The sequence below is a fragment of the Podarcis liolepis genome, assembly GCF_965112155.1.
Source record: "Podarcis liolepis genome assembly, chromosome: 2".
NCBI lineage: Eukaryota > Metazoa > Chordata > Lepidosauria > Squamata > Lacertidae > Podarcis > Podarcis liolepis.
The window spans coordinates 106,396,644-106,415,116 of NC_139555.1; the positions used below are offsets into that span (position 1 = coordinate 106,396,644).

Here is an 18,473-nt window from a genome sequence, read left to right on the forward strand (position 1 = left end):
TTTGAAAAGAATTTGTCTAACTTTGCTTAAGTAAGTGGCTTAAAAGGGTGAGTTAGATTAAGAAAAGAGGAGAAATGATTCCCTACAACAGGTAACTTATCAGTTTTCGTGAAAGGTGTCAACTTTGAGAGAAAGCAGTATTATTCGTCATGGTTAAAAGGTAAAGGGACCCCTGACCGTTAGGTTCAGTCGCGGACGACTCTGGGGTTGCAGCGCTCATCTCGCTTTATTGGCCGAGGGAGCCGGCGTACAGCTCATGTGGCCAGCATGACTAAGCCGCTTCTGGCGAACCAGAGCAGCGCACGGAAATGCCGTTTACCTTCCCGCCGGAGTGGTACCTATTTATCTACTTGTACTTTGGTGTGCTTTCGAACTGTCCTAGGCTCTGTGGTTTAACCCACAGCGTCACCCACGTCCCTCTACGGCACCTTACACATGATTAAATTCAAAGGCAATTTGGCATTTCTTCATGACTAGCAAAACCATCATTTTCAAGACACAAGCCTAGTAAATCTGGAACTAATACCTGATGATCTGATAAAATCGAGAGTCTTTACTTGGACTTTGTTATTTTAACTAATCAGCGGACAAGAAGCCATGACAGGCCCAGCTGCAAGATGTTCCTAATTAGCAATGGGCAGGTGTCCTTGAGCCTCTGGTACAAGCCTCAAGATAAGGAACTGTAAATCCCCAGGCAGCTGGCAGTTAATCCATGAGACAAATTCTCAGAAGCTCATCTACTTCCCAGAAATCTCATCTACCTACGAACCTAAGTTGGCCTTCACCTGCCCCCTGCCAAAGACCCCACAAGGAAAGGTTCCAAATTCAAACAGAACCATCCAAATTGATAAGTAAACATATCGCAGGATTTTACAAAATCCTGGCAACCTTCAGAGGTGAATTTTTGTATCTCTAGATCAGGGACCCACCCCAGGGTTTCTCGTTTGGTCTGTGAGGCTGTTTGGGACAAGCCATAGCCATCCACCCTACATTTGGGTGTAGGTAAGGGTGGGGCTTGGCGCTGTGGGTTAAACCACAGAGCCTAGGACATGCGAAACAGAAGGCTGGTGGTTCGAATCCCCACAACAGGGTGAGCTCCGGGTCATGCGGCCAGCATGGCTAAGCCGCTTCTGGTGAACCAGAGCAGCGCACGGAACACCATTTACCTTCCCGCCGGAGCGGTACCTATTTATCTACTTGCACTTTGATGTGCTTTCAAACTCCTAGGTTGGCAGGAGCAGGGACCGAGCAACGGGAGCTCACCCCGTCACGGGGATTCGAACCGCTGATCTTCTGATTGGCAAGCCCTAGGCTCTGTGGTTTAACCCACAGCGCCACCCGTGTCCCTTGGAGGCCTAGTAGAGAAATATAAATTCTGCCCTTTTCTAAACCATACCAAGGTTGAGTAACCTAAAAAAAAAATCATATAACTACTAATAGTTACACATAGTTAACGTAAGTTTCATTGTTCTAAGCTCATCTGATTTTGTTCCTGACAGAATATTCCATTTGTCAGCTCACCAAACGAGAAAGCTGAACTATGAATACAGTTAAAGGTCATTAAACTATTCTCTGTTTGCTTGGGGAGGGCTTTAGCTGAATTTTAGGGGGGGCAGGGAAGGATAGAGCAATTCCAAGTCATTTCCCACGTCACAGTCCTGATTGTTTTACTCGAGTGTAAAATGCCATTTTGAAAAGCTGTAGCCAGATAATGAAACTTTGGGATATTAGATTTAAATATATATATAGAACATGTTAACTATGTATGGAAAATGAGTTTGCCGGTCGCCTTTTTCATGTAATTATCCTATAATCTATCTGGAAGAGGAGGAGATGGAAGAGAACAGCTTTGAGATCTGTGACTGTGGTTCCCAAAAGAACTTCTGCACATTCCAATGTTGTTTTGCCAAAACATGTTTTGCTTTCATTTTTGTTTTGTCCTCCTGGGTGCTTTTCCCATAGCTCTTATCATAGTGCCAAAGTCTCCCTTATCTAAATATGTGCAGGAAGGGCGAAGCAGCTTCTGCAAAAGAGAAGCAGATGTCACTTTCCGTCATCTATCTTGATCCATCAAGGCTGTTCTACTGTGTTTATGAGACATACTGTGTCTGCTTGCCCAGGATAGCTATGTGGGCCTCACAGGGGCCAGATTAAACGTATTATATATATTTCACTGCTGAGGGAGGATGGCACACTGCACATGCTCAGGCACTCACTTGTTTACTATCAATGGAACATGAGAGCTAAGTGGAAGCTCCACGCGTGGTACCTCTAAACACCAGGCACAAAAGGCAAAGTGTGGGATAGATGCCAGACCTCTGAGCCTCTGCTCACAAAAGCTGAGAGGCAGACCACTAGGGACTGTTGGATAGAAAACACTGAGCTAGTCTGATGCAGCAAGTCGGTTCCTATGTTCACACATTCCAGGCCTGAACCTTGCAGTCAAAACAGTTTGGAAATAAACCCCAAGGAGGAGGGTGTATGCAAACTCGCCATTTTTGGTGCACGTATGGGAAGTGTATGGTAGACGTGTTCACCAGTTACAGTGGGACCTCGGGTTAAGTACTTAATTCGTTCCGGAGGTCCGTTCTTAACCTGAAACTGTTCTTAACCTGAAGCACCACTTTAGCTAATGGGGCCTCCTGCTGCTGCTGTGCTGCTGGAGCCCGATTTCTGTTCTTATCCTAAAGTTAAGTTCTTAACCTGAAGCACTATTTCTGGGTTAGCGAAGTCTGTAACCTGAAGCGTATGTAACCTGAGGTACCACTGTACAGTTAAATTTTTCTCTTTTCCAGTCTTCCATTGCCCCACATTTGTCTCTTCGCCTCCATCCAGAATCGGACTGGATCAGAGAGCAAAAACCTGTCAGGGCTAACATTGTGTTTTCTATGGTGGCCTAACCAGATGCCTCTGGGAAATTGACAAGCACAGACATGAAGGCACTATTCTCTCTGTCCTTGTAACTCAGGACAGTCCTAGCCTGTATACAGGGCCAAATATAGGTTTGATGAGGCCCTAAGCTACTGAAGGTAATGGGGCCCTTTATATGTCCAGCTGTCCTTTGTCAACAAACTGTTGCTGTTTTTTGTGTTGAATATATGCTATATGGTAATTTATGGACCTAATACATGGGTAGGCAAACTAAGGCCCGGGGGCCAGATCCAGCCCAATTGCCTTCTAAATCCGGCCCATGGACGGTCCGGGAATCAGCGTGTTTTTACATGAGTAGAATATGTGCTTTTATTTAAAATGGATCTCTGGGTTATTTGTGGTACCTGCCTGGTGTTTTTACAAGAGTAGAATGTGTGCTTTTATTTAAAATGCATCTCTGGGTTATTTGTGGGGCATAGGAATTTGTTCATTCCCCCCAAAAAATATAGTCCGGCCCCCCACAAGGTCTGAGGGACAGTGGACCGGCCCCCTGCTGGAAAAGGTTGCTGACCCCTGACCTAATAGGTCCATAAAAGGTAAAGGTAAAGGTACCCCTGACTGTTAGGTCCAGTCGCGGACGACTCTGGGGTTGCGGCGCTCATCTCACTTTACTGGTCAAGGGAGCCAGGTTACAGCTTCCGGGTCATGTGGCCAGCATGACTAAGCCACTTCTGGCGAACCAGAGCAGTGCACAGAAACGCTGTTTACCTTCCCACCAGAGCGGTACCTATTTATCTACAGTGGTGCCTCGCAAGACGAAAAGAATCCGTTCCGCGAGTCTCTTCGTCTTGCGGTTTTTTCGTCTTGCGAAGCAAGCCCATTAGCAGCTTAGCGGATTAGCACTATTAGCGGCTTAGTGGCTTAGCGGACCAGCTGTTAAGCGGCTTAGCAGATCAGCTGTTAAGCAGCTTAGCGGATCAGCTGTTAAGCGGCTTAGCAGCTTAGGATCAGCTGATAAGCGGCTTAGCGGCTTGGGAAAAAAGGGGGGGGGAAACCCCGCAGGGACTCGCAAGACATTTTCGTCTTGCGAAGCAAGCCCATAGGAAATTTGTTTTGCGAAGCACCTCCAAAACGGAAAACCCTTTCGACTAGCGGGTTTTCCGTCTTGCGAGGCATTTGTCTTGCGGGGCACCACTGTACTTGCACTTTGACATGCTTTTGAACTGCTAGGTGGGCAGGAGCAGGGACTGAGCAACGCCGTCGTGGGGATTCAAACTGCCGACCTTCTGATCGGCAAGCCCTAGGCTCTGTGGTTTAGACTACAGCGCCACCCGCGTCCCTATACAACACTAAACCCTGTTGCTGGATGTAGGTTTTATTTTATTGGTTATTTATCTTATATTTTGGAAATGTACATCCAGGTTTTTTTCCTTCAAATTTTTTTGGGGGGCCCCAATAGAATGGGGCCCTAAACTATAGCTTGTTTAGCTTATATGTAAATACGGCACTGCTTGTATACTAGGGGCTGCCTGCACTGCTCACTCTGCTAAGCCTAGACTAACCAATCCAATAGCAGTCCAACCCTTCCGACAATCCAATATTGTGTCCTACATTTCTAAACCGAAGAATTGATGCTTTTGAATTACGGTGCTGGAGGAGACTCTTGAGAGTCCCATGGACTGCAAGAAGATCAAACCTCTCCATTCTGAAGGAAATCAGCCCTGAGTGCTCACTGGAAGGACAGATCCTGAAGCTGAGGCTCCAATACTTTGGCCACCTCATGAGAAGAGAAGACTCCCTGGAAAAGACCCTGCTGCTGGGAAAGATGGAGGGCACAAGGAGAAGGGGGCGACAGAGGACGAGATGGTTGGACAGTGTTCTCGAAGCTACGAACATGAGTTTGACAAAGCTGTGGGAGGCAGTGGAAGACAGGAGTGCCTGACGTGCTCTGGTCCATGGGGTCACGAAGAGTTGGACATGACTAAACGACTAACCAACAACAACTACATTTCTAAGCAATGAAAAGTTCTGGAGCAGCAATTCAGGGAGATGGGGTACCAGGGCTAGGGTGGCTTGTAAACATATGGCTGATCTGTGTGGACTGAGATTAGGTACTCAACCCACAAACCTCTCTTTTCATTCTTTGCTTGAATTCCCGGAAACCCGGAATTCCCCCTCACTCTCTAAACCGAAAGCACAAGCATTTCCTCCACCCTCTAGAAATAATGTAATAGCTTAAGGAATCATTTACCTCAAGAGAAACAGAGACTCTTGCAGCAATACCCAATTTTCAAAGCTGAACAGTCATCACCTGGACGTTCTCACTGAGCTTTGACTCCAAAAGGTAAGCAGAGCATCCTGATTTGTTTGGGTCTCTTACAAAAACAGCATTTGTGAAATGAAACAACTGACTTTGTGAATGAGATATCTACTTAATGGTGACTGGCAAGTTTTGCGGAATGGCATTCTAGGACTGTTGCCTTGGAGGAAACTTCTCTGTCACAAAATGACAGCACACTTCTCTACTTAATGAGGTCAAGGTGAACAAGTGAAATGTTGAGGGCTAGTAACTTGTGGGCTTGTTTGCAAAGCTAGGGTAGGCCCTTCAGTATTTTCAGGATGGTGGCTAAGTTCTGATTTGTAACCAGAAATTCCTAGAGGTCTTTCCTAAAGCAAAGACACATAGAATTGTGCTGTTCCACTGTAAGAAAAATAAATAATAATCTTTTGTTATAGTTCTATCTGTCTCCCAAATACGATGGGGGAAATTTATTCTGGGGCTCAGCCCTAATACATGTTTATTGTACTATGTGTAAAGGGGTTTCTCGATCATGCCCATTTTGGACTTTCTGAGGACTGAAAAACCCTGAATTTTTAGGGGGAAAAGATCCAGGAGAACAATGGGGTGGGAAGTATCTCATCTGAAGGCCCATATATTCATGGGGAGACAGGGTGATGCAAATCTACTCTAGACTCCCTGGTCCTGAATGGGGTAACTGTGCGCCTGAAGGACCAGGTGCGCAGCCTGGGAGTCATTTTGGACTCACAGCTGTTCATGTAGGCGCAGGTCAATTCTGTGTCCAGGGCAGCTGTTTATCAGCACAATCTGGTACGCAGGCTGAGACCCTACCTGCCCACAGACTGTCTCGCCAGAGTGGTGCATGCTCTAGTTATCTCCCGCTTGGACCACTACAATGCGCTCTATGTGGGGCTACCTTTGAAGGTGACTTGGAAACTACAACTAATCCAGAATGCGGCAGCTAGACTGGTGACTGGGGGCGGCCGCCGAGACCACATAACACCGGTCTTGAAAGATCTACATTGGCTCCCAGTACGTTTCTGAGCACAATTCAAAGTGCTGGTGTTGACCTTTAAAGCCCTAAACGGCCTTGGTCCAGTATATCTGAAGGAGCGTCTCCACCCCCATCGTTCTACCCAGACACTGAGGTCCAGCACCGAGGGCCTTCTGGCGGTTCCCTCATTGCGAGAAGCAAAGCTACAGGGAACCAGGCAGAGGGCCTTCTTGGTAGTGGCGCCCACCTTGTGGAACGCCCTCCCATCAGATGTCAAAGCGATAAACAACTACCTGACATTCAGAAGACATCTTAAGGCAGCCCTGTTCAGGGAAGTTTTTAATGTGTGATATTTTAGTGTTTTTTGGTTTCTATGGAAGCCGCCCAGAGTGGCTGGGGAAACCCAGCCAGATGGGTGGGGTACAAATAATAAATTATTATTATTATTATTATTATTATTATTATTATTATTATTAGACTGCAAATTCTGCTCTGGTGCAGGCAAGTCCTAAGTTCATAGTGTGGACACAGCCAGCCTCCAAAGCTGCTTTAGGCTGCAATTCTAAACCCACTTGCCTGAGAGTAAGCCCCACCAAATTCAACCAGACTTACAGTTCTACCTTGGTAGTCGAATGGCTTGGCTCCCAAACAAATCAGCTCCTGAACGCCGCAAACCCGGAAGTGAGTGTTCCAGTTTGCAAACGTTTTTCGGAAGGCGAACGTCTGATGCGGCTTCCACATGAGTGCAGGAAGCTCCTGCAGCCAATCGGAAACTGCGCCTTGGTTTTCAAATGGTTTTGGGAGGCGAACGGACTCCCGGGACGGATTAAGTTCGAGAACCAAGGTACCACTGTATTGAAAACATAATATCACTGTTCAATTATATGAAAATGATATGAAGTGGAATTATGAATGATATATAACTTATACTTTTAGGAGATACCTGAAGGCAGCCCTGTTTAGGGAAGTTTTTAATGTTTGATGCTTTATTGTATTTTGTTGGAAGCCTCCCAGAGTGGCTGGGGCAACCCCGGCAGATGGGCGGGGTATAAGTAATAAATTATTATTATCATTATTATTATCATTATTAAGAAAATAGTATAGGAATTAATACCAAAAAGTACAACATCCCATTCCCTGCAAAAAGAAGGATTCCCTAAAAAAACCCTGAGCACACCTCTTATGTCAATCAGCAATAGGAACAGGAGATGGACCTTTCCACTAATTATACTGTTCATGTGGGCGGTTCCACATAAAACATAGACTATGAATTGCTGGAATTTCCCTGGCAGGGGAGGAAATGTGCAATTGGGACTCCAGGGAACTTTGACACACCGCCCTGCTGTTTTGCCCAAACTTGTTCTGCTTTCACTTTTGTTTTGGAGCCGTAAGTGCTGTTCCTGTTACTCTTATCATAATGCCAAGGTCTCCACCGAAAGCAGCAATTACGTGCACGGAAGTTGAAGCAACTTCAATGGAACGTGGCATTGTGTCATCTGTCTTGGTCCATCAAGGGTGTTCTATTGTGTGCACGAAACATACCAGAACTGCTGGGTGCGATGGCTATTAGGGCTCCAAGTAAAAGCAGTGATTATTTATTTCACCACTGAGGGGGGGTGGCACTCTGCACATGCTCAGGCACTCACTTGTTTATTGTGGCTTGAAGATGAGAGGTAAGTGGAACAGCCAGCCACAAAGGCAGCATACCTCTAACATAAGAACATAAAAAAAGCCTGCAGGATCAGGCCAACTATTCAAGCATCCTGTTCTCCCCGTAAGTGAGCAGATGTGTGTGGAAAACCAGTAAGCAGGATTTGAGGACAAGTGCACTCTCCCTTCCTGTGGTTTTCAACCAGGAACCTGATACGGAAGGGGGGGCATGTCTTCTTCACCTCCTTCTTCGCTACAATATATCCATTTATTTCCAATTGTCAATGTCAAAAGGGACTAAAATCTATAAAATTCATAGAAAATCAACGCGCCAATTTGCTCAATTTCTCTAGGACCCCATGACACCTCCCCTGTCCTCCATAATCCCTCAAGCAAGGTGTCAAGACCCTAATCCGGTCAAATCGCTCTGCCAAGCCCTTCCTCCTGGCGATGCCAGGTGGCAGACTATGCATACATGGACCATTGTCTTCTCAGGATGTGCTTATCTGCGCATATCTCCAGCTCTGCATATTCCCCCCTCCCTCCTCCATATGTTAATCCGGTGTAACCCAACCTCTTCCTAATGTATTCGTGATGTAATCTGTGTAACCCAACCTCTTCTTAATGTATTCATGATGTAACTGGGATGTATTTTGCACTGTATTCTGGGACATGGAGGGAAATTTCAAAAGTTCATGTCACCCCTTTCTCACTGTTCAATCTCGTCTTGAACCTGTTGCGCAATAAACTTGGATCTTCTCCAGTTTGCTCCTGTCTCCGGCTGAGCTTATTTTCTTCCGCAGGGACCCGTGGACCTAGTCCGACGAGCTGGGTGGCAGAGTAGCCCCGCACCCAGATTTTACCGTAACAAACCAAATGCAAAAGGTGGGATAGATGTCAGTACTTCCACCTCTCTGATCATGTGACACTCTTCCTTAAATCCCTACATTGGAAAGAAATTCCCACAGGGGGGAGAAAGCTATTGTTGTTCTCTAACATTTGCTGGTAGCTTGAACATCAAAGCCAGAGTTGCCATCCGACTGATGCGTGTTAAGGTCACTCTTTTAAAACAGCAAATACAGTGGTACCTCGGGTTACAGACGCTTCAGGTTTCAGACTCCGCTAACCCAGAAATAGAACTTTGCTTCAGGATAAGAACAGAAATTGTGCTCCTGCGGTGCAGCGGCAGCAGGAGGCCCCCATTAGCTAAAGTGGTGCTTCAGGTTAAGAACAGTTTCAGGTTAAGAGCAGACCTCCAGAACGAATTAAGTTCTTAACTCCTGCTGCCGCCACGCTGCCAGAGCACGATTTCTGTTCTCATCCTGAAGCAAAGTTCTTAACCTGAAGCACTATTTCTGGGTTAGCGGAGTCTGTAACCTGAAGCGTATGTAACCTGAAGCGTATGTAACCCGAGGTACCACTGTAGTTCTTTGAAGGCGGCTCAGAATCTCCAACAGAGGCATTTAGCACCCCTGACAAATAACAATTCCCACCATTCACTAAGATGAGGAAGGGGAACCTGTCACCCTCCAGAGGTTATTGGACTGCAACTCCCATCATCCCTTTGCCAAGTTTGCTGGGCCTGATAGGAGTCCAGCAATCTCTGGAGGGCCCCAGGTTCCCCACCACTGCTATAAGGGCAGCTATGGCAGTCACACTGACATAAAAATAAAATATCAGGGGTGGGCAATCTGTGGCCATACAGATGGTATTGCCCTCCCATCAGTCTCAGCCAGCATGGCTAAGGGTCAGGGATGGTGGGCGTTGCATTATATGTTTCAATGTACATATTGTCTCATCCCAAGAATAACCATTTTGTAGCCTTTCAAGATGAAAGAAGAACAAGGACCAACTCTGAAACAATCTGATGAGAAATCGGTAGTGATGGACTTGATGCAGTTTAAGGAACTGGATGCCCATGCAATGAAGGTATGCTATCTCTTATTGTGATATATACAGTGTGGAATTATAGTCCTGTAAGGAATCTGCTTAGGGACGCAGGTGGCGCTATGGGTTAAAGCACAGAGCCTAGGACTGGCCAATCAGAAGGTCGCCTGTTCGAATCCCCGCGACGGGGTGAGCTCCCGTTGCTCGGTCCCTGCTCCTGCCAACCTAGCAGTTCGAAAGCACATCAAAGTGCAAGTAGATAAATACCGTATTTTTTGCACCATAACACTCACTTTTTTCCTCCAAGAAAGTAAGGGGAAATGTCAGTGCGTGTTATGGAGCGAATGCCTGCGGGTGGCGGGGGGGATCTGCTGCAGTCGTGAGCAGAGGATCCATGGTTCCCCTTCCCTCCTCCATGATTACAAAGCATGGATCCACATGGATCCTCAGGATTTTTTCATTGGGCTACTCCAAACTCACTGTCAGATCACATGTCTGTGGCCACAGCATGAACCACAAAAATCATATATCCACTATTTTGTTTAGAATATTTTTTTCCTTGTTTTCCTCCTCTAAAAACTACGTGCGTGTTATGGTCTGGTGCATGTTATAGAGCGAAAAATATGGTAGGTACCGCTCCGGCAGGAAGGTAAACGGCGTTTCCGTGCACTGCTCTGGTTCGCCAGAAGCGGCTTAGTCATGCTGGCCACATGACCCGGAAGCTGTACACCGGCTCCCTCGGCCAATAAAGCGAGATGAGCGCTGCAACCCCAGAGTCGGCCATGAGTGGACCCAGGTACCTCACAGGCAGAGGTACCTGGCCTCCCCCGAGGCAATTGAGCGAGATACTGTGTTTACCGTCCGTCTGCGACCTCCGGCAGGCTAGGTAAACAAACCCGGCGATTCTTCTCATTAGATGTGAGAAGAACACACCCTCTGCTTCTCTGCTTCTCTCTCCCTCCCTGCATTCTCCCAGGGAGGAGAAATGAGACAGACAGGAGTCCTTTCTACATGTTTTATTCCTGTCACTCAACAGTACATAGAAATGTGACTGCACCCTTCAGTCTCCATCAGAAGAGTCTCTACTCCTCCCCTGTACTTCCAGCATAGGTCAGATGACACTCTGAGCTAACGTCCGGTGCTCAGTACAGAGAATAGGCTCCACCTTTTCCCCAACAGTACAGTGAGAAACCACAACATCCTGTTTTGCATTCCAGCCATCTGGAGCTGGCTTTTGCCTTGGTGCTTTTTCCTGACACAGGGGTCCCTTTACCTTTACCTAAGGAATCTGCTAGAATGCTGAGGGTTTTTTTCATGTGGATTTGGAATTTGATAGTACAGTGGTATGTTGGTTCTTGAATGTAATCCGTTCCGGAAGTCCATTCGACTTCTGAAACGTTCGAAAACCAAGGCGCGGCTTCCAATTGGTGCAGGCGCCCTGGAAACAATAGTCGACAGCCACATTAGACATTCGGCTTCTGAAGAAAGTTTGCAAACCAAAGCATTTAACTTCTGGGTTTGCGGCGTTCGGGTTCCGATTTGTTCGTCAACTGAGCCATTTGAGAACCAAGGTTCCACTATACCTTCAAGTGTGCTCTCCTGATAGGAGGCAATGGGGAATATTGTGAGTCACAAAAGAACATGCTCCTGTCTTCCACATGTTCTAACACAATAGAGCACCTGTTTTCAGGTGTACACCTGTGTACCCAAGAAAAAGGAAAGCTTAAGCATCTTTCAGAATACTTATTACCCAGGGGCAAGTTTTGGTCAAATTTAAGACATTAATTGATCAATCAGCTCAAACACATACATTTGATTGACCAGCTGTGCAGTTTTACTCACTGAGTAGCCCCACTGAGTTCAGAAAGACTGACCCTCTTGTAAGTGCCTGTAAAAATGCACCCCCCATTTTCTTTAATCAAGTGTCAGGCTTAGACAGAAAAAAGGAACTGGGTACTCCTTATTCATGTCAACAGCTCCTGAATCTATTTTCCTTTTGTGAAACAGGTGGATTTCAAGGATAGTGTGGAAAACCTGGTGAGTGTCTTGCACGAGAAAGCCCACAGTGACCTGGAGAAAGTGCGAGCCATTTGGATGTGGATTTGCCATCATATTGGTAGGTGGGGGTGCCACCTTTTGCATGTTGGGGTCCCCTTGTCTCTAAACAGCTCCCAGAATTTAAAGATCAGCCTGTATCACAGTCAGGGCTGGATTGAGGTTTGATGAGGCCCTAAGCTACTGAAGGGAATGGGGCCCTTTATATGTCCGGCTGTCCTTTGTCAACAACATATTGTTGCTGCTTTTTGTGTTGAATATATGCTATATGGCAATTTATGGACCTAATAGGTATCTAAAGCCATTTGCACATAACAAAATATGTAATTTATCAAAGTAATTGTTGAACTGAAATACAATTAAGAAGAAGTATATTAATAGTGAAATACAATTAAGAAGTATATTAATAGTGAAATAATTATTCAGCTCTAACTTAAAATGATTTTTTATTCATAACAAACTTAATAATGCAAACACATTGGCATTTGGCAGTAACAAAAGTGCCTTTAGAAACACAATTTACAAAGACTCATAATCTAGTCTCCAGAAACTTGCTATAACTGGAAATAATAATAGGTGTAAATATATTATACAAACTACTAATGATGGTGGGTTTCTGGATGAAACATCGGCTCTGGATCCATTCCAGTCCGGCTTCCGCGCTGGTCATGGGACCGAGACGGCTCTGGTCGCCCTAACAGATGATCTCCGCAGGCAGCTGGATCAAGGCGGGTCGGGGCTGCTGATTCTTCTAGATCTGTCAGCAGCCTTCGACATGGTCGATCATGAACTTCTGGACCACCGCCTTGCCGACGTGGGGATCCAGGGCACAGTCCTTCAATGGCTGCGCTCGTTTCTCTCTGGTCGGGGACAGAGGGTGGCGCTTGGGGGGGAATTGTCATCGCGCCACTCCTTGGTGTGTGGAGTACCTCAGGGTGCGATACTCTCCCGGATGCTTTTCAACATCTTTATGCGCCCCCTCGCCCAGCTTGTTCGGAGTTTTGGGCTGGGTTGCCATCAGTATGCTGATGACACCCAACTCTATCTGTTGATGGATGGCCATCCTGACTCGGCCCCAGACACACTGACCAGATGTTTGGAAGCTGTGGCTGGATGGTTACGTGGGAGCCGGTTGAAGCTAAATCCTTCGAAGACAGAGGTCCTGTGGCTGGGACGGGGCGATATGGGATTGGGGGGGCAACTCCCATCTCTTGCGGGGGCGCAATTAGTGCCAGCACCGTCCGTTAAGAGTTTGGGTGTAATCTTCGACACCTCCCTTTCCATGGAGGCGCAGATTGCAGCTATAACAAAGGCGGCATTTTTCCATCTCCGCCAAGCTAAGCAGTTGGCTCTTTACCTCTCTCGTCCTGACCTAGCCACTGTGATCCACGCGACGGTCACCTCCAGACTGGATTATTGTAACTCGCTCTACGTGGGGCTGCCCTTGAGACTGACCCAGAAACTCCAGCGGGTGCAGAATGCTGCAGCGAGACTCCTTACAAGGTCTTCGCTGCGAGATCACATTCACCCGGTGCTATACCAGCTGCACTGGCTCCCGGTAGAGTACAGGATCAGGTTTAAGGTGCTGGTTTTAACCTTTAAAGCCCTATACAGCTTAGGACCCTCGTACCTACGGGACCGCCTCTCCTGGTATGCCCCACAGAGAAACTTACGGTCTTCAAATAAAAACATCTTGAAGGTCCCAGGCCACAGAGAAGTTAGGCTGGCCTCAACGAGAGCCAGGGCCTTTTCGGCTGTGGCTCCGATCTGGTGGAACACTCTGTCACAAGAGACCAGGGCCCTGCGGGACTTGATATCTTTCTGCAGGGCCTGCAAGACAGAGCTGTTCCACCAGGCCTTTGGCAAGGGCACAGCCTGACTCCCTCCTTCGGCAATCTTCGCGGAGCTCTGGCCCAATGGCTGCCAGTGGCTTGAATTAATTAATTTTAGAATGAATGATTTTAGAGTGTTGTTTATGTTGTACTTCTGTACTGTTTTATTGTTGTTAGCCGCCCTGAGCCCGGCTAAGGCTGGGGAGGGCGGGATATAAATAAAATCTATTATTATTATTATTATTATTATTATTATTATTATTATTATTATTATTATAAACAGCAGAATGTAGGCACCCTATATATAGAAATGAACAAACCGGTGATATTTTAGGGAGCAGGCTAGCAGGCGGGGTCCATGACTTACATCATAGGAGGCTACACAACACAAAACACTGTGGCTGTATGTAGGTTTTATTTTATTTGTTTTTTTATCTTATAATTTGGAAATATACATCCAATTGTGTTTTTCCTTTAAATTTTTTTGGGCCCCCCAAGAGAGTGGGGTGCTAAGCTATACAGTGGTACCTCAGGTTACAGACGCTTCATGTTACAGACGCTTCAGGTTACAGACTCCGCTAACCCAGAAATAGTACCTCGGGTTAAGAACTTTGCTTCAGGATGAGAACAGAAATCGTCTGCCGCTGGTCGCGCGGCGGCAGCAGCGGGAGCTTAAGAACAGTTTCAGGTTAAGAACAGACCTCCAGAATGAATTAAGTTCTTATCCTGAGGTACCACTGTAGCTTGTTTACCGTATTTTTCGTCCCATAGGAAGCGTATGTAACCTGAAGCGTATGTAACCTGAGGTACCACTGTAGCCTTTTGTGTGAGGTTGTTGCAGCCCCTCATTCACTGAGCATTGCAGACTCAAGGGCGACATTTCACAAGTGTCTTTATTTCTCCAGAATATGATGTGGAAGGCTACCGTAACAGAGATAAGGCGTTTTATAAGCCAGCTGATGTCCTTCAGTCAGGAAAGGCTATTTGTAGTGGATATGCTCAACTCTTTGAAGAAATGTGCAGGTAAATCCTATTGCCCCCAGCCATCATGGGAAGCAGTTGTTACTTGGCAAGGGTGATGGGAGATCTAGAGTAGGCTTCCTCAAACTCAGCCCTCCAGATGTTTTGAGACTACAATTCCCATCATCCCTAACCACTGGTCCTGCTAACTAGGGATCATGGGAGTTGTAGGCCAAAAACATCTGGAGGGTCGAGATTGAGGAAGCCTGATCTAGAGAACCACAGGTCCCTGCTCCCGCTATTTTATATTATGTATGCTGAAGTAAAAATGCATACGTACAGTTGTATCAAGTTGGAGTAGATTCATTGAATTCAATGGAGAATGACAAACTTGATTTTAATGGGTCTCTTCCACACATGAGTTAGTGGGATAATAATACTAATGCTAATAATACTAATAAATACTAATACTAATAATTTCAGTCAAAAAAGTAGTGAAAGCAACCACAATCCCTTGACTACTTCTTCTTCTTCTTCTTCTTCTTCTTCTTCTTCTTCTTCTTCTTCTTCTTCTTCTTCTTCTTCTTCTATCGCTCATAGCTGAGTAAGATTGACTTCCATAAACATGGTTTTAACAATGAGACCAAAAGTACCTGTGGAGGCCAGTTCTGGATCCACACGTCCTTCCACAGTGGGAACATTTGCTTCCGGGCAGGAGTTGATCACGGTGTGGATTTGCCAAGCGTGCCTTCCTCTCAGCACATTTCTCCCTTTTGTCCTGAGTTTGAGCATCTTCAAAGTCCACGACACCTTTGGTAAAGGCTGTCCTCCAACTCGAGCTCTCGCAGGCCAGTGTTTCCCGGTTGTTGGTGTTTATACTACAGTGGTGCCTCGCAAGACGAAATTAATTCGTTCCGCAAGTTTTTTCTTCTTGCGAGTTTTTCGTCTTGCGAAGCACGGTTTCCCATAGGAATGCATTGAAAATCAATTAATGCGTTCCTATGGAAACCGTTTGCCAGGCTGGCGGTGGGGAGAAGGGCTTTTCTCCCCACCGCAAGCCTTCAGGACAGGTACGGGAACAGAGGGGAAGGGGCGCAGCGCTTCTCCTCTGTTCCTGGGGCTTGCGGTGGGAGGAGGGTTTTTCCTCCCCACCGCCAACATTCAGAACAGCATTCTGAATGTTGGCGGTGGGAAGGAAAACCCTTCTCCCACCCCAAGTCTTCAGGACAGCCATCCGAAGGCTGGCGCGGGGAGAAGGTCTCTCCACCCCGCCACCCGGCTTCGGAGCATCCTTCCGAAGCTGGGCGGCGGGAGGAGGTGTTCCCGCCCCTCCGCCAGGCTTCGGAGGAGGTCTGAGGACAGTGGGGAAGACGCACTGCGCTTCCCCGCTGTCCCGGAGATTTCCCTATGAGCTGTCGTCTTGCGAAGCAAGCCCATAGGGAAATTCGTTTTGCGAAGCGCCTCCAAAACGGAAAACCCTTTCGTCTAGCGGGTTTTCCGTCTTGCGAGGCGTTCGTCTTGCGGGGCACCACTGTACATTTTTTTAGATTTGCCTTGAGAGAGTCTTCAAACCTCTTTTGTTGACCACCGGCATTATGCTTTCAAACTATGACAACCATGGGGTTCCTGAGTGTCTTTCTTTATCCCTCAGAGTTGCAGGGATACTATGCAAATATTTGGTAGGCCGCAGCAGAAATGACGACTTTAAAGGGAAGAGCCGCCACGCCTGGAATGCTGTTTATCTTGATGGAAAGTGGCATCTTCTAGACTGCACATGGGCAAGCGGTTATGTGGATGACTCCTATAGCAAGTTCACCTTCAGGTATGTTGTTAGGCAACAGAAGGCCCAGCCAAGAGTGTGGGACACAAGTATAGTTTGCTTCCCTTGCCTTCACAGGTTGGTTTTTTCATCGATCATGTTTTAGAATGTTTTATTTGATGGCCAGGGGACTGATGATAATAAGAATTAAGCCATTGGCATCGGAGTGTCTTGGGGGCAGCAAAATAAAGTAAACACCAACGATCTATTTATCTTTTTGAATGGTTCTGGAGTACAGTCATACCTCGGGTTGAAGGAGCTTCGGGATGAATATTTTCGGGTTGCGCTCCGCGGTGACCCGGAAGTAACGGAGCGCGTTTCTTCTGGGTTTCACCGCTTGCGCAGACGCTCAAAATGACGTCACGCACATGCATGGAAGCGGGTTGCATTCGCTTCTGGATGTGAACAGGGCTCCGGAACGGATCCTGTTCACATCCAGAGGTACCACTGTATTTTTTTTTTATAATAATATTTTATTAAAGTTTTCCAGAAAATTAACATCAACAAAAATCAACAAAAATCACAAAAAACAAACAACAAACATCAAAACAGAGGTACCACTGTATAATGCTTATCCTAGGCTACAGATGTGTTAAAAAAAAAAAAAGATAAAGGACCCTGGATGGTTAAGTCCAGTCAAAGCAACTACGGGGTTGTGGCGCTCATCTCGCTTTCAGGCCGAGGGAGCCAGCATTTGTCCACAGACAGCTTTCCAGGTCATGTGGCCAGCAGGACTAAACCACTTCTGGCACATTGGGAAACCAGAGTGCACAGAGATGCTGTTTACCTTCCTGCCGCAGCGGTACCTATTTATCTACTTGCACTGGTGTGCTTTCGAACTGCTAGGTTGGCAGGAGCAGGGACCGAGCAATGGGAGCTCACCCCATCGTAGAGATTCGAACTGCCAACCTTCTGATTGGCAAGTCCTAGGCTCTGTGGTTTAACCCACAGCACCACCCGCATCCCATGTAAGGGCTTTTAGTCAAACACAATAAATGACTGATTGATGAACAACGGTGGGCGTGTGTGAAGCTGACGCTTGCTATGGCTCATTCTCAGTATGATAAACTATGATTTTTCTTGACTGGCCCTAGAATTATTCCAGCTTCATCCTTAGATAGCTTTGCCTTTTTGACCCTGATGCTGATTTAGGAAATGTTTTGAAATATGTCACTATTCCACTTTCTCCTTTTGCAGCTATAAGGAGTTTTACTTCCTCACCAATCCTGCTCTGTTTAGAAAGAATCACTTCCCTGATGAGGATGAGTGGCAGCTGCTGAAGCAGAAATGGAATATAATATACCTAGTACGGTGGTACCTCGGTTTAAGTATTTAATTCGTTCCGGAGGTCCGTTCTTAACCTGAAACTGTTCTTAACCTGAAGCACCACTTTAGCTAATGGGACTTCCTGCTGCCGCCGCGCCTCTGGAGCACGATTTTTGTTCTCATCCTGAAGCAAAGTTCTTAACCTGAAGCACTATTTCTGGGTTAGCTGAGTCTGTAACCTGAAGCGTATGTTAACCTGAAGTACCACTGTATGTAATTTGATGTCCTCCAAAAATAATCACTTCTCTCTAATGTATCGATTCATGATTACTCAATTTGTGTTAGTAGCAGAAAGAATGCTGAACTCACTCTCTGGTTATCCCAGGCTTCCTCAACCTCTGCCCTCCAGATGTTTTTGGCCTACAACTCCCATGATCCCTAGCTAGCAGGACCAGTGGTCAGGGATGATGGGAATCGTAGTCTCAAAACATCTGAAGGGCATAGATTTTTATTTTTAAGTCGGTTATGTATTTTCTTTTTTCACTGCATCGGCAAATCATACAATGTACAATCATTGTTCTCTTTGTATGAAGTTGGTGTGAGCTATGTGCTAAAGTAATAGTTTTGTAATGTGGCTAAACATTACAAAACTATTACTTTAGCAAATAATAATTGCTGTTGTGCAAGAAACTGATTTCTGCAGTTATTGCTATACCATCTAATTGTAATCATGAGTGATGCTTTTCAAATAAAGTTTCTCAGGCCAAAAGCGAGAATGTCACGTTTAAATGTATGTTGTATTTTTTAAACATAGTTTTAGTACGTTGGCAACCCTAATAA

The 18,473-nt window shown here is 46.2% G+C and overlaps 1 protein-coding gene and 1 long non-coding RNA gene across 3 annotated transcripts; one reads left to right on the plus strand and one right to left on the minus strand.

The window, feature by feature from the left end:
• The first annotated feature begins 5,099 nt into the window (after window positions 1-5,099).
• LOC310701955 (kyphoscoliosis peptidase-like) lies at window positions 5,100-18,134 on the plus strand. 2 transcript variants are annotated; one of them, XM_083493523.1, is made up of 6 exons: window positions 5,100-5,215; window positions 9,620-9,743; window positions 11,709-11,817; window positions 14,494-14,611; window positions 16,200-16,370; window positions 17,565-18,134. In XM_083493523.1, exons 2-6 carry the CDS (start codon window positions 9,645-9,647, stop codon window positions 17,701-17,703), a joined length of 636 nt encoding a protein of 211 aa, XP_083349649.1. In that variant the 5' UTR covers window positions 5,100-5,215; window positions 9,620-9,644; the 3' UTR covers window positions 17,704-18,134. The 2 variants fall into 2 exon arrangements, with proteins under 2 accessions (XP_083349649.1, XP_083349650.1); XM_083493524.1 differs by having other exon boundaries at window positions 5,101-5,215; window positions 9,636-9,743.
• On the minus strand, window positions 10,703-10,954 carry LOC310699232. The gene is made up of 2 exons (XR_014522018.1): window positions 10,851-10,954; window positions 10,703-10,783 (listed from the first exon to the last, which is right to left on the minus strand). It is a non-coding gene; the product is annotated as an uncharacterized lncRNA (long non-coding RNA).
• Window positions 18,135-18,473: the final 339 nt, after the last annotated feature.